This window comes from Micrasema longulum, unplaced genomic scaffold (assembly GCF_059751315.1).
Source record: "Micrasema longulum isolate JH-2025_06_02 unplaced genomic scaffold, ASM5975131v1 h1tg000354l, whole genome shotgun sequence".
NCBI classification, from domain to species: domain Eukaryota; kingdom Metazoa; phylum Arthropoda; class Insecta; order Trichoptera; family Brachycentridae; genus Micrasema; species Micrasema longulum.
The window spans coordinates 454,857-470,205 of record NW_028277556.1 but is presented as its reverse complement, the minus strand read 5'-3'; the positions used below and the strand labels follow the sequence as shown (position 1 = coordinate 470,205).

Here is a 15,349-nt window from a genome sequence, read left to right as displayed (position 1 = left end):
TTTTGTCCGTGAGTCCGAGACACTAGCCACAAAACCACAACCCGTATGATGATGATAATGAACAAACATATGTCGTTCGAAACGTCTTTAATTAATGACTTATCTTGATAATTCTAGGAGTTCTGCACGGCTTCGTACACGACATACCAAGTAGTTTTGCCACATTTCTGAGCATCGTTTTGTATTTTTAGACATCGGCGCTAACGTCTCGACGCTGGCGTTTCGACGCTCCCGCAAGCAGAGATGTTAGATGCCAGTAGACGTCTTGTGACCGGCGTGAAAACAACTGCGCATCATGTCATTTACCGCGCAAGTGTAGGATAACCGCGCAACTAACTTAGCAGCTGCGAGACTACCGGGAAATTTTCCGATATCGTTTTGAACCGAACACTTCTTTACAATTGAAAACAGTCGGGGTTCACGGCATTCGAGTAATTAATTTATGCCCCGTAATTTGTTAATTGCGATAGACAACGTTTATTGAGGACATTTGGTAGTGTTTTGTAAATATATCTGGCATACTCCCAAATATTTTGAATCGAAATTTGAGTGTTTTGTTTACTTTTAGTGCATGTTATTGGGTCGATAAATACTTCAGGGCACCCCCACACGGGAGGCGTTATCGTGTGTAATTTATATACTCCGGCAGTTATGTATCTACGAATTTCAGTTCAAAACATTTCAAACGCTGAGGGATTTTTGTTGAGCTGAATTTTGGCAACGCGATTTTAAGTGTTCTTAGAAAAAAATTTTTTCATAAAATCATGGGACAGTCCAGAAACAATGAAATATTTCAGTTGGAAAAACATTAAAAAAATAACTAAATACATAAATTAATTTATTTAGTTGACATTCGTAGTCTGCATTGCTGTACAGGCTGTGTAATCCAACACGCAATGCAAACTGTAAATATCCGAAAAAAGTTAATTTAAAGAAAGCAGATAGCTGCTAAACTGCCATGAAATAGATTGATCCATGTTATCCGCAGAAGCCGTATTCAGCAAGCGAATTGACCTATTAATAGATGAATTCTGAATTGCATTTGTACGGCTTGTGAGTGCGAAAAACAGTGCAAGAGATCTCGATCAAGTATGATTATTGGTAACATACAAATTGATCTCTCTCAGTATATTTGGATTATATCATATATATGCTTTTAGAAATCAGCTTATAAAAATGTTACCCAAGAAAAAATTGAAGACAAGATTCGCGGGTGCTGTAGTAGAGCTTCCCTGCTAGAAATGATGATGGATACAAGAGAGGATATTTATTATTTTATTTAACATATAAGTATCACAAAAATCGATTTTGAACCATCTCTATTTCAAGGATGTGGGTCGACTCAGGAGGGTCCCAAATTATGGAACAGTGTTCTAGAATGCTGCGGACAAGTGTATCATACAATGTGCGGATTGCAGTAGTATTATTGAAATATCTAGAGTTTCGAAGTGCAAATCCAAGCATCTTCACTTATCCCCACATGATTTTCATCCTCAGGATCTTAATCTAAGATCAGCCAATCTTTTTTTATCTATTTTATTTTTTTTACTTATTTACAAATATAAAAGCCCGTTAGACTTATTTTAACATAATATTAGTTCAAGGCATTTTATGTCTCGTCTTATAAGAATTTTTTTTTTGAGTTGATTTTTAATTTGTCTTTGGTGTAGTGAACATTCGGTAAATTATTCAACAGTATTTTGAGCATGTCTAAATGTTTGTAGACAAATGGATTTTACCCCCTAAACAACCAGAATTGAAAGATATGACAGGGATAAATAATATTTTGGCGAATGTAATATTTTAAGTGCTTCTTAAAACCTGTATTTGGTTGGTTTAAGTGACTACCTTACCCACTGCACAATTTTCAACATACTGCCTATGTTTAAGTATCAATACTTCTTTAATTTTTCCAATTGTTAAATATTACAGTCTGTAAAGTTTCACTACATTGCAACACCTAATGCAACGAATCTCAATCATCTGTTATATAAATGTAAGGTGACTAGGCTTACGCTTCACTTACAAGTCCAGGGATACTAAAATACTGCAGTGATACATAAATTAACATTTCACATTGATCCTGCAGCAGTCACCTGGGACCTCAACCATGGTAAGCGAATGCGCCAACCACTTAACTACGAGGCGGACTTTACTAGCTCAATTTCATTTTCAGATATTTTAACGATGTCGTCGACTTCAAAACTACAAATCCAAGGTTCTGGTTCTATTTCGCAAACATATTTGTATTCTTTATTCCGTTCAGACGCGAGAAGAGAAACCCAAATTTTTGACAGTATGGCGATCATTCAATAAAAAGTCTGTAATTATTGTTTATTTATTTATTCACATACATGGCTCGAAGTGCATTTTACAAAAAATATATGTTTTGTAGAAATAAACATTCGAAATATAATGTAAACAAAAAAATAAACTTTGCATAACACAGTACTTTCAAAAAACAAAAAATCTGCAAATAGATTATGAGAAAGATAAAATTTTGTGCCATATAGAAAATAAAAATAAAAATAATATCCTCAAACATACATGAAAAAATTAAACAAAATGAAGGCACAAAATGTAATTAATTACACAACAAAAGTTGAATTGTAAACTTTACCTATGACTAGCAGTTGAGTCTACAGTTTAACGCACAAAAATGTATTATTTTTTATGAACGGACATGAAAAAAAATCCAAAATTAACAGTGCGGGATGAAGAAGGATTTTCATGGTTTAGCTCGAAGTTTTATTTATTTATCGTCTTTATGAATATATTGTGTACCGTGATTTTATTGCTTTTATTTATTTCTTTGTTTTTATTTATTTGTTAGTTTATACATACATTGTTACAAAAATGGCACAAAAAACACTCTGGCAAATTCTGCTTGTTCTAGGAGTAGGCTCAGTATATGAAGGGTCGGCAAGCCAGAAATATTAGTATGCCTAATGTTTCAATCGTTTCCTATATGGGCAAATGCCTGTGATAAGAAACCGATTTGTTGCGGCAAATATGGTTTTCGAATATGTTTCCTATGAATAAAAATAATATTGAAGAAATAGAAAAACAGTTATAGCCCAAAAAAAAAGAAAAGAAAAAAAAATAGTACAGTTTACATTAAATGTAAAAATACAATTAAATATACAGATATATAGCATACAAACTACATACATACATATACATTTACATACATATACATATATATACACATATACATACACAATATATATGCACATGCGAAAATACAATAAATTTATATATGATTTAATGGGATAGTATAATATTTAAATTACTATCCTCAATAAATTCTCAGATTCCTTACTTCCAATGTCTGTCAACCGAATTTTTTATTTTTTTTTTGGTACTGATGGTTTATCAAATTTTCAAAAACTCGGTATCAGGTTGCATGTCTTTGCTACAAAGTTTTATGTTCTTTTTGTTCAGTTTTTTGTATGTATGTTTCACGTAACTATTGTTATTGGCTTAGGTCGTATATATAATAAATAAACAAATTATTTATTCTTACGCATGCATACATTTTTACAAAATCTGCATTACTCTTTCAGCGCGAGTAATCAAAATAAAATGAGTTTTTTTTAAACGTGAAAATACGTGCAATTTCATTGTTTCACTGAGTTTCACAATTGGTTTCGATGTGATTCGTATTTCAATAAGGCCAATTGTATTGAAACCGATCTGCATTACCTATCACGTAATGTTTCATTGAGGTAATACAAAGTACCGAAATACACTGACAACAAAATATAATATTCATATGCGATTCATAAATAAGTAACTATCGATTCAGAGATAAACGAAAATTGCAATTAATTCTGCATCCGGGCGGATAAAGAATACAGATGAATGCAAAAAAGAACCAAAAAATCCCAAGATAGGAAATTGAATGGAGATAAGTCCCCTCATTGTGCAGTGGTTGAGGCTTTGGCTTACCATTCTTGAGGCCCTAGGTTAGATCCCTGGCCGGGAGGACGTGAAATATTGCTTCTAAGAGTCTCCGCTGTAAAATTTCAAAGTTGTTTCTGGACTCGCATCGATGAATTGATTTAGATCAATCTACTGGTTGTGGTCCCGTGGTAGTGTCACGGACTCACAGTTTAGAGGATCGAAGCTTAAGCCCCATTTTACAACTTTATTATCATTTTAAAGGACAGTTTTTATCGACAAGTTATAATTGGTCTAGAATAAAAATATTATATGAATAGATGTTCGCGTTCTAATGATTTACGTTGATAAATTAATTTTGAAGCCATTTTCAATTAGTCGTAAATAACAGTGTTAGAAAATGAAAAACAAGCTTTTGAAAACGAGGTTCGAACCTTGGACCTCTGTTCTATGATACAATCAAGGAACCACAACCCGTCTAGAATAGAAATATAAAAAACAGCCATAGAATAAAAATATTTATATGAATTTATAATTATTTACAAATCTGGTATTTTCTAAAATTTTAAAATCAATTTTTCTAAAATGAATATGGAAATCTTGGTATTTTTATTTATTGTGTTTTCCCTTAAAAAAGTGGGTAAAATATTAATTTTTATAAATAAAAAAGCCCTAACATTTATTTTCGTTTCTTTGATTAAAGTATAATTACTATCAAACATGATTTAGGTACCAACCCTTTTTTTAAATTAGAACTAAGACGGTGCACAAAAGTTGTACATATTTTTATTTTGAAAGTATGTTCAAATAAAATATGTTATTTGTTAATTAAAAGAACCGTGCTTAAGGTATTAGTAACGTTGGTAGGACTGTCATAGACATAAACGTCCATTTTTAGCGCAATCTGGAATACAGTTTTTTGTGGCAGCTATGTAAACTAGTCGATTTTTGGTGAGTTCTGCAAATTTAGCTAAATTTTTCATCAAAAAGATCAACACAAATTTGTCACTGAAGAGAGCTTTCAATGGAAGATACCTAAGTTCAGCGCATAATTATGGGCGATGACACGTAAGTGTATGAATATGACTTGAAAACAAGTCGACAATCTTCGGAGTGGTGCTTGCCAACTGAGCCAAAATCGCTCAAAAATCAAGGATGTTGACAGTTTTCTTCAATTAGTATATCATGGCGTTGTGCATTCGGGGTTCAGGTAAGATTTATGGAAAGATAACTCTTAGTTTTTGCATGACGATAATTTGCAGTCTAGCACATGTCTTTTCGTACAAGATTATTTGGCTAAAAACAACGTAAACACTCTTACTTATGGACCGTTTTCATCTGATTTGGCTCCTAGTGAATGTTAATTAATCCAAATTAGCACTTTGCGAAAATTGTTTTACCTCGATTGAGGTGATAAAAGAAAATCCGCAGGGGGAGTTGAAAAATATTTCTATATCGGCCTACGAGTGCTAAAAGTAAAGATTGTAAAAAAAAATATTAGTTGTATTGCCTTGAATGGAATAAAATAATTATTGATGAATAATTGAGCTAAAGCTATTTTTTTGTTTAATTTGAACATTAAACATATTTCCATGATACATATAAAATATTAACTGGATATACAAGTTTAAATAAATAAAAGCAATTAAAAAGATGAAAGCAGAGTCAAAATGCAATATCTTAAATGAATGAGTGGGAAATCAATGTATGATAGTGTTAAGAACTAAGAAATTAAGCGAGGTCCAAATCTCAGACAGGAATAATTTTTAAGAATTGAGAAAGGGTCATGACGATGGTTTGGTTAGGTAGAACAAATAGACGACAAAATAATGGTAAAACAGTTATACACGAGAATAAATAGTTACGTAGATCCAGGCCGACCAAGAAAGACGTGGTGTGATCAGATAAACCAAAATATCAAGTCTGACCATGTGAAGAGCAGACACAACGTATGACAAGATGAATAAATGTAGAAGATCAACATTGTTTTGAATACAGCAAAATGTTTGTGAAAAGGCTGGGTTTCAGGGAGTTATTAATATTTCAATTTATTGCAAACAGAAAGGGAAAAATATTTTTGAGAACGGAATATGGAAGTCTAGGCATTTACAGGGCTAACAATATGTTATTGGCTGGTTTGAGTGGCCACTTTACACACTATAACATTAACTATTCTGCTAATTCTGCATTTTTATCTCTGTCGAAATACTTTGAGAATGTGGAAGAAGCAAGGAATGTATGTCAGGATAGACATGTGGGGCAGTTTCAGCGTTGCCAACTTTCATCAACCTAAAATCGGTTGATTCGTTATCAACTGGAACAGTTTCACAAAAATGAATTAAACTGTAACTTATGGCGAGCCACGCTGCCAAAAACGGAGATTTAAGAAATTCATTTCACATCGTTTGTTCTCGTGGGGGTGAAGGGTAGCCACGCTTTTCACAGTGGCAGGGAGAGAGAGAGAGTGGCTACTGTTGTTTCATAAAAATAACCTATTGTTCAATTTTTGACAAATCGTTAGAATTACCATCGGATTCAGTAGATCAGTAGATTGCTCCCAAAATCAGTAGAGTTGGTAACACTGGGTGGTTCGTCCTCTCTGCTTACCTTTATGTGTAAAAGACGCAGTAGTATTAGAAGTAGAAGGGGTTTAAGAAACTTATTTTGGAAAAGTATGAAAATAAAATTAAAAACGTTAGACAACAATAATAGTTAGTTCTTTGTCGAGTTGCAAGTTGCTCTCCCATATCAAACCATTATACTCATTGTTACCTTTGTCTTGACTTTTTAGAGTCTGTTTTATATAGCAAGCTACATTAGCACTGTTCCTTCTATGGCGCCCAGTTACATATTGTGCTCCGCAATTGAGTTCCGGAAGTATGCACTAGTAAAACACATTCATTGTAAGACGCGAGGGTTTTTGCTTTTGAAGAATACACCAAGAATACAAAAGGCTGCATTGTTCTGAATCAAATCGGAAGCACATACGAAATTAAACAGCTTTTCCCAAACCCACCTGCTTGATCAACAATATTTTGAGGTTTTACAAATTAGTGCAGATAATTACGAGATCGTTCCCGATACGGCGTTTCTAGAAATCGAAATAGAGAACCGTGATTTCATAGATGACTTTTTTAAAAAGCATATTCGGAAGAATTTTGACTTTTGCAAAAATCAATAAAAGTAAGACTAACTTATTACAAAAGAGATAGAGAACATTTAAGAGAATGAATTATAAAAGTTGTAGTTCTTAGTAACATCCTAGGGAGTGAAAACTAGTTTAAAACTAGTAAAACGGAACTCGGAGAGCTACTGGGGCTACTGGCGTCTGATAGAAATACTGGCAACTTTGCTATTTGCTCGTGTGACGCGTGAAATTGCCTTTGTTGATCCCTTATATACCTGTAGTATCGAAAAAGATAAGCAAAGAGTGTGTAGAATAGTTGTATATTCAATACTCTTTTACATCACACCCTGCGATATGCGACTCATTGGTAACTTTTAGATTGTATTGGAAATTTTTCTTCGATTTCTGATAAAATGCCTTTTCTGTGCAGAATAAGTATTTTAACAAATACATAAATGTATAACGAAGGCATATCGAAAATTTCAACCAAGTTTTTATGATATTTCATCATTATTATCATTTCCTATTTGCACCTAATGGAGCACAAGGCATTGCATTAATACACCAATTGCAACGTATCTTGATAAAAAAAAAAAATTTCATGAAGGATTATATATTATCAGTATTATACCTTAAGGTACCAGTTCTCTATATATTTTACTGTAAAAACACCCTTTTGAATAAATATTTCATGTCAACCATATCGGGGATCGAACCCGAGACCTCTCGCTTGGTAGGCAAACGCGCTGATCACTACACCACGGGGCCGATATTTACATAGATATTAAAGTAATTAGATGCAATGTGTACTAGCTACACATCACCGGGAAGGGAGGGTTAAAATGCAAAACAGTATTTGAGAAGCACGACACAATAAATTCAGTCATATTAAAATTTCCTGAAACACTAACGTCATAATATTTATCAATGTGGTTCATTTAAACTAAACAAGTTAAAATGAATGAGAACATTCACCGTTCAATGTTAAATGGCGAGTGTTCTATCCGAAGTAAATCTATCAGTTGAAGGAAGGTTATCTCATTCGATTGTCAATGTCGAGTGCTTTTAAGTTAAAGAATGCTGCCACTCGTCAATATACGTAAGTCGAATACGATAATATTAATATGCTCCTTGTAAAGAAAGGCAACCGTAGCTAGGAAAAGTTGAATGAAAAAGGTACTTAAGTCAAAAAAACTAATTACTTGGTTAGCGAAAAGGGCCAAATTGCTAATTGCACTAGGGGCAAATCGAACGAAAGAAGTTACTTAAGTTCAAAGAACTAATTGGTGCGTTTTTGTCACAATGAAAATAAGTAAACAAAAAGAGACGAATTGCTTATCTTACTAGGGGCAAATTGCACGAAAAAGTTACCGAAGTTAGAAAAGCTTATCGGTGCAATTTTGTCATAATGTAAAATTAGTTAGCAAAAGGGGGCAAATCGCAAATTGTACTAGGGGTAAATTGCACAAAAAAGATACTTATGTTCAAAAAACTAATTGGTGCGTTTTCCTAACAATTTAAAATTAATTAGCAAAAAGGTGCAAATCGAAAATTGCACTAGGGGCTAATTCCACGAAAAATGTTACTTAAATGCAGTTCGAAAAACTAATTGGTGCGATGTTGTCACAATGTCAAATTATTTAGCAAAAAGGGGCAAATTGCAAATTGCCCAAGGGGCAAATTGCAAGATAAAGTCACCCAAGTTAAAAAACCTAGTTACTTAGTTAACTAAGTTAACTAGCGTTTTAGTCGCAATGTCGAATTAGTTAGCAAAAAGGCAAGAATAATTATTGAAATTTTATCATAACCCTTTGTAGTGCAACTGGGTCAAAAACTCTAACGAGGAATCCGCGTGATGTTCGTTTTCTTATTTCTTTGTTCATTATAAAATCAAACCGCAGAATGTACAACATGACGTACACAATATTTTTAAATTGAGTAAAATATTTGTGTTAAAAAGCAGGGAGGCGAGAATGTCGACATGTTAATAATTGTTGGTAATATGTAGAACCTAACAAGACATGTTAAATAAAGGTTTACCATAAATATAACAATGTTTACCGTTTAACAAGTTTACTTAGTTGGGTAACAGTTTTTAATTCATATGCCAGCTCCGGAGGAGTTATCATTTTTACGTTTTATGATTTAACCTCCGAGCCAATATGATAATGAAACGTGTAATTTCTTTTGAGATTGAACTATTGTAGACTGGCAGTGAACGTGTTATTACATAATCGTTTATAATATCGTATTCCGTTGTTTTCGCCTCCGTCAAATAAAACGACATAATTTATTACTTCGGAAATGAAGAACATTTTTGCAAATAAGGAAGTCGAGTCTTTTAATATTGATTTATTTTGGTTAAATATTTATTTTATTTCTGGAAAAAAAAAGAATATGGTAGTCCAAAAATAAGCAATGTGGTGTTTTTTATGTATTTCGAAAATATTATCTACCTTTCTAGATATATATGAGTTGGAATTCAGTCTTGTCCTCAAATATTTGGACATACTTAAAATATTAAGAGTAAAAAAAATACTGTTGTGCGTACGTATTCTAATTATCTCATACAGTATTAAATATAAATAATTAACAAATACGGTCTGTTTAAATAAGATACTGTTAAACATAAAGTTTTTTTGAAGATTTTTTTGCTACGTGGTGTAGTGGTCAGCGCGTTTGCCTTCCATGCAAGAGGTCTTGGGTTCGATTTTTGATATGGTAGACATGAAATGTTTAATTAAGAATGTGTTTTTACACAAGTGTTGACAATGTGTTTAGTCCCCGGACTGGCACCTGAACCGTAAAAATTGATCATCTTACCTTCATGTAACAAAATATGATAGAGATATGGTACGATTGATGTACCAATGCAATGCCCTATGCACCATTGGGTGTGGAAGGGGAATGACGATGACAGATTGAAGTTTTTTTTGTATGAAAACAATAGCGTGACATAACATATCAAAAGACGGACATTTAAAAAGTATTTACTATTGGCGTGCGTTCATAATAATATGCATAATAATGGAGGAAGCGAGTTCTTTATGGAAAGGCGTGCTATCCTCTCTACCCACCTATAGATTTATTTGTTTTTGTACGAAAATACTGTTCCCTAACAAGTGTGCCGGAGATGCTGAATTCCGGGACTAAAAATTATTTTAAGACAACTCGGTATTTCAAACACTCCAAGGTAAAATGGACGTTTAGATAATATTATGAAAGCAAGCGCTTAATTACAGAAAACATTCCTTTTGCAATACAAATATATGTAATATATTTACATTGTTGTTATAAAAACACAAGAATATGTTTGTGTGCCCTATTTCAGGATTTAAAAAAACCGATTATCACACGATTCATTTTCTGAATCAAAATTTGTTTTTAGGAATGCGCAATACGTAATACGTAATAATTTTATTAGTTCCATAATTTTTGGAAGATTTTCATATTTCTAATATAAGTTAATCTTATATGAGATGTCCATATTAAAATCATGTCTACACATTACTAAGACAAAATATTTATTAATTTATTAACGCTTAAAGGGCTTTTTTTATAATTTACAAACATAAAATACAATTAAAAATTTCAATTTAAAAAAAAAAAAACTTTATTATTATTACATTTTTTGGAGAATAATTGGCTCTGGAAGTTTAATAAAGAGGGAGCAAGTTAACACTTGTATGTGAATATAAGAAACAAACTTAGTAATCTCCACCAAAAACGGAAAATGAGATATTGATGTCAAAATAAACAATACTTAATTTTTTTTAACTTTAATAATAGCGTAATTCAAAACCATCTCTAAATCTTGCTAAAACAGATAGCAATTATACTACTTGACACCGCTAACTAAGCATTCTCCATTGAGTGAGTGCAGCACAATTATTAGAAATCTCACAATTTTTTTTTCAAAGTTTTTCGCAAATACCTCAGTAACTCCTTCAATGGAGATTTCTAAGTTTACTTCTGATACCCTAATATATTTTTTGGTCATCAGTGTATTTGTTCCCGAGAGAGTGAATTTTCGGATCAGAGAAATTGTGTGTGAATTCGACTTTGATTTATTGATCTATCTTAAATAAATATGATGTCTCATTAGTCTACCAGGCACATTAAAATAGATACATTTGACCAAATCAGGAACACCGAGAAGATTATTTACAACTTTATAGAAAAATATCGTCACCCTTTCCGCCCCTTAATGGTGCATAGGGCACTACATTGTAGACAAATCGCAGCGTATCTCGATCATTTTTGTTACATGAAGGCAATATCGATGGCACGGATCAATGAGACGATCAAGCCAAATAGGTAAAAATTTGTGTCCTGTTTATGAAATTTGGTCTACTAGTCTTTTCGATTTGTTTTCAATTTGTCGATTTGTCAATTTGTTTAGTTTTTTATGATTATTTTTGTTTATATTGCATATTATGTTTAACATGTTAATTAGGTTGATTAAATAAGAGATTCATCTGACTGAATAATTTCACATACTAGGCAACGCCTGAAATAAATTTTCCAATTTTTAAACTTCTTCTTGGACCAGTTGGTTTTTATTACAATATTTGAGTTATTATTATTATTATTGTAAAATGTTTCCGTTGACAAGGAAACACAATTCTGTATAAAAAATAAATAATACAAACAATGTAAAAGTATAAATATATAAATAAATAAAAATATGGCCAGTCTTACGCTTCTGATACCAAGGGGGCGATCCCTTAGGAGTCAATAAGTTTTACAATTGGCAACAAAGATAGAAAACATTTAAAATAAATAAATTTGGAAGCCTGGGCATTTACGAGGCTTATGACTTGTCGTTGGCAGGTTTGAGTGGCCACTTTGCGTTCTGTGAAACATTAAACAATTTGCGTCTCCTATGTTTGAACATTATTTTTTCATTTTTTCCACCTGTTAATTCAAGTGAAGTTAAAGAGCTGTTAATATAAAATATTTATGTAAAAGGGTGTCATAACTCTAGAATATTTCAAAGTTCCTGTACTGGTTTGGTCCCAGGCTGCCTTGAAGTGTTTTAACGTCCATTTTACCTTGAAATTATGAATAATGTGTACCCCTGTTGGTGAGAAGAGCCGAGTTTGACATTTGCAAAAAGAATTCTATGTTTGAAAACGAATTATTTTATGTTTTGAAATTCAACCATAAAAAAATACCTAGGTACCTGGTTATCAATGAAAAGTCTTTTTCCAAGGTAACAGCAGGCAAGCCAACGTTCGCGCAGAACAACGTCTGTCGGATTCGCTAGTATAGGTACTTAATTCATTCATATTTTTTATTTTCTCTTTATCTATCCTCGCCTCTATTGTATACACCATGAACGCTCTGACGCACGTTTTGTATATCTGAACTATGTTTCCAATAATCACGTGTTCATTGTACTCTACGACATTTTTAGGCATCCAGATGTTTACTTACTGAGATGGATATGTTCTCATCATCACTATGGCTGCATCATCTGCATAGCATGTGATGTTTTTGACCTTATCTCCCTTAGTAGATTCACTACTTTTTTTTATTCTTTAAAGCATTTTTTTAAACATATTTATTCTGCTTGTTTAAGAAAAGGTTTTTTACGTATATATTGTTGTGGTATATTTAGTTATAAAGGTGTTTTCTTTGTTGTTCTCAATATGTGATATTTTTTTTATGTTAATATTATTTATGTCCCGAATTGAGTTGTTGTAACTCCTGGAAATGTAATTCAACGCATTAAACTTGTAAAATACTTTGTGTTATATGATTTATAAATAAAAAATAAACATAAGTAAAATAAAAATAATTCCATAGAGCTCCGATTACCTCTCATTGCCTGGTTTAAGTGGGCAATTTACATCAGCCAATGACATGCCTAAACTTCTGTATTTCCTTCTTTAAGATTTTTTTGTCTCTGTTGTAATATATTGATATCATTAATGGAGTTATATCTTCTCGTTCTTGTCTATAAAAAACTGGACAAACAGAAAATATTGTTGCATTTTGAACAAAATTTGAAGTATCTTCATCGGTTACCTGTAGTTTAAGACGTCAGAAAAAAACAATACCATATCAAGTTTTTCATGCAGAATATGAATTTTTTCTGTTCAGACAATTATAAAAGGTTACTTCGTTTATTTTCCACTGTAATACGGGCTCTGGACTCTGAAACAGCTGCAGGTAGAAGACTAGTTTGTTATTCTTAGCCTTTTCTAAAAATAAGTGGAGGCTATTTAAAAATACAAAAAAAGTTTGCATATGATTTTGGAAGATTTATTACATAATTCATAATAGGTATATTATAAAATAACACACAGTAAAAGTGTAGGAGGGTACCATGTGGCGTGACCGTTCCGGTTTCTGCCCAACTTGTATGAAAAACGGGGATCTCTCTAGAAGGCATTCTTTTGTTGAAAAACAATTTTTGTACCGCTAACAACCGACACGCTGTGACGCCAAATCCTATGATGAATTTTCGCATTCAAAATGGACTGTAGATTCATTGGGCTATTCTGAAATCCACATTTAGCGCTGTAAAAATGCATTAAATATGATTTAACGGTTATTCATAATTTTGAATCTGGGAAGGCTCATTAGGCAAGGCATCCACAAGGCATAATTGGACATTCTAAATCTAATTATTTTTATTTTTATTTATTAAGGAAAAACAACAGTTGTTATAAAATAATACAAAATATAAAAAAATAGTACCTACATCCAGTTAAAATATTTCAAAAATATAATGAGAGAACATGTAACACAATAAAAAGAAACATAATGTATTAAATAAGACATGAGAAAAAAAAGAGCTCTTAAGAAGGTTAAGGGATGAGGAAAAAGAGTGAAAGAGAGAGATTTTCATAATATAGTTGACCAATACAAAATTTTGATATGATAATAAAATAAACATAATTAAAGGAACATAAACTTATTACACAATGACAAATGTTTTATGTTACAGTGTTTCAAAAAACATTTTTTTGAAGTCACAATATTTTGTATTAAAAATATCTAAATGGGGACAAAGTAAATTAAATTTGGAGCAGCTACGATAAATAAACGAGTTTTGAACATAATTTTTTTTTGGCAATAAATTATTAAAAAAATTTACTTGTCGTGTTGACTTTATGGGACAATTGATTGAAATACGCTCCAAGAAATATGGACTATCTATAAAATTGTTGTAAAAAAAATAATAAATATAATGCCATCATTTTAAGAATAAAACACACAAAAAGAGTATGTATTTTATAGTGGAGACAAATTATTAAATTGAGTTATTTTTTATCATTCGATTTAGTGTCTAGAGTCTAATCATTTTATCATGTCCAATTATTATAGCACTCCCCCTACCCGGTGAAACCATCTTTGCAAATAATTAAATGTACGCGTGAACAAGAGAAATATTATTGACTGTGCCTTGGAGTGTTAAAAAAAGTTTCTCGTACTGAGACCCAAAACATGAAAGTGATTTGATTGGACAAAATAGTGGATAGGCTTTAGCGCAACCTACTCTGCTTTTGGGAGATTTGTGTTATTTGGATTACTTAAAAAAAAACTTGCGTTGCATTGATTAGACTGGAATAGATCCTGTTGTGTACAAGTGTTCGGAGTCAAATGAACTGGGCTAGACCCTGTCGTGAACAAGTGTTCTAAGTTGATTGGACTGGACTAGACCTTGTCGCGAACAAGTGTTTTTGTTTGATCGGGCTGCGTGTAATATACTGAAGCACTACTCGCGGTGTGAGATAGAGTCTAAAATGACGTCACGAGGGATTAGGCGTAAAAAATCTTCCCTTTCTGAGGTAAAAGTTGCCGTCATTGGAGCTCCAGCAGTTGGAAAAAGTGGTAAGTAATTTTTCTTTAGATATAAAACTCGGTAATTAAAACGTAAAATATTTTGTCTTTTTGAGGTGGCTGTGTTTTTCTTTTTAATGTCAGTAAGTTTTACGATTACAAAAATAAAAGATGAGTGAAACTTCAATCGGTTAATTTGATTGTCTCTCTTGAGTTTTGCTATGTTTGACTATAATAATGTGTTTAATTAGTAAAACTATTATTGGCATTTACAAATAAAGTTTAGATTTTTTTGTGGGTTTTCCAAAATAATGATTTAATGATTTTTTAAACAAAATCATTAACTCAAAGGGGTTTTCTTTGTTAACAATGAGTAATTACTTTAATTCAGTAATTTAGCATTGACTATACCCTTTTGTATCTGTTTTTTTTTCTCGGGATTATTCTTGGAGCTCTTTTTTGTAGGTAATTTGGTGAATTTGTTTGAAATGTTTTGATCTCTGCAATATTTTTCGTGATAGCTTT

At 32.1% G+C, this 15,349-nt stretch overlaps 1 protein-coding gene across 4 annotated transcripts in view; it reads left to right on the top strand.

The window, feature by feature from the left end:
• The first annotated feature begins 255 nt into the window (after nucleotides 1-255).
• LOC148282248 (ras-related and estrogen-regulated growth inhibitor) overlaps nucleotides 256-15,349 on the top strand; it is a 106,832-nt gene continuing 91,738 nt past the window's right edge. Inside the window, exons 1-2 of one of the 4 annotated variants that reach the window (XM_088225378.1) lie at nucleotides 256-431; nucleotides 14,369-14,875. In XM_088225378.1, coding sequence (XP_088081504.1) covers nucleotides 14,788-14,875 — 88 coding nt within the window. In that variant the 5' untranslated portion in view covers nucleotides 256-431; nucleotides 14,369-14,787. Of the gene's footprint in view, nucleotides 494-4,931; nucleotides 5,114-12,239; nucleotides 12,305-14,368; nucleotides 14,876-15,349 lie in introns of those variants that run through there. The other 3 variants (XM_088225376.1, XM_088225377.1, XM_088225379.1) reach the window with 3 other exon arrangements.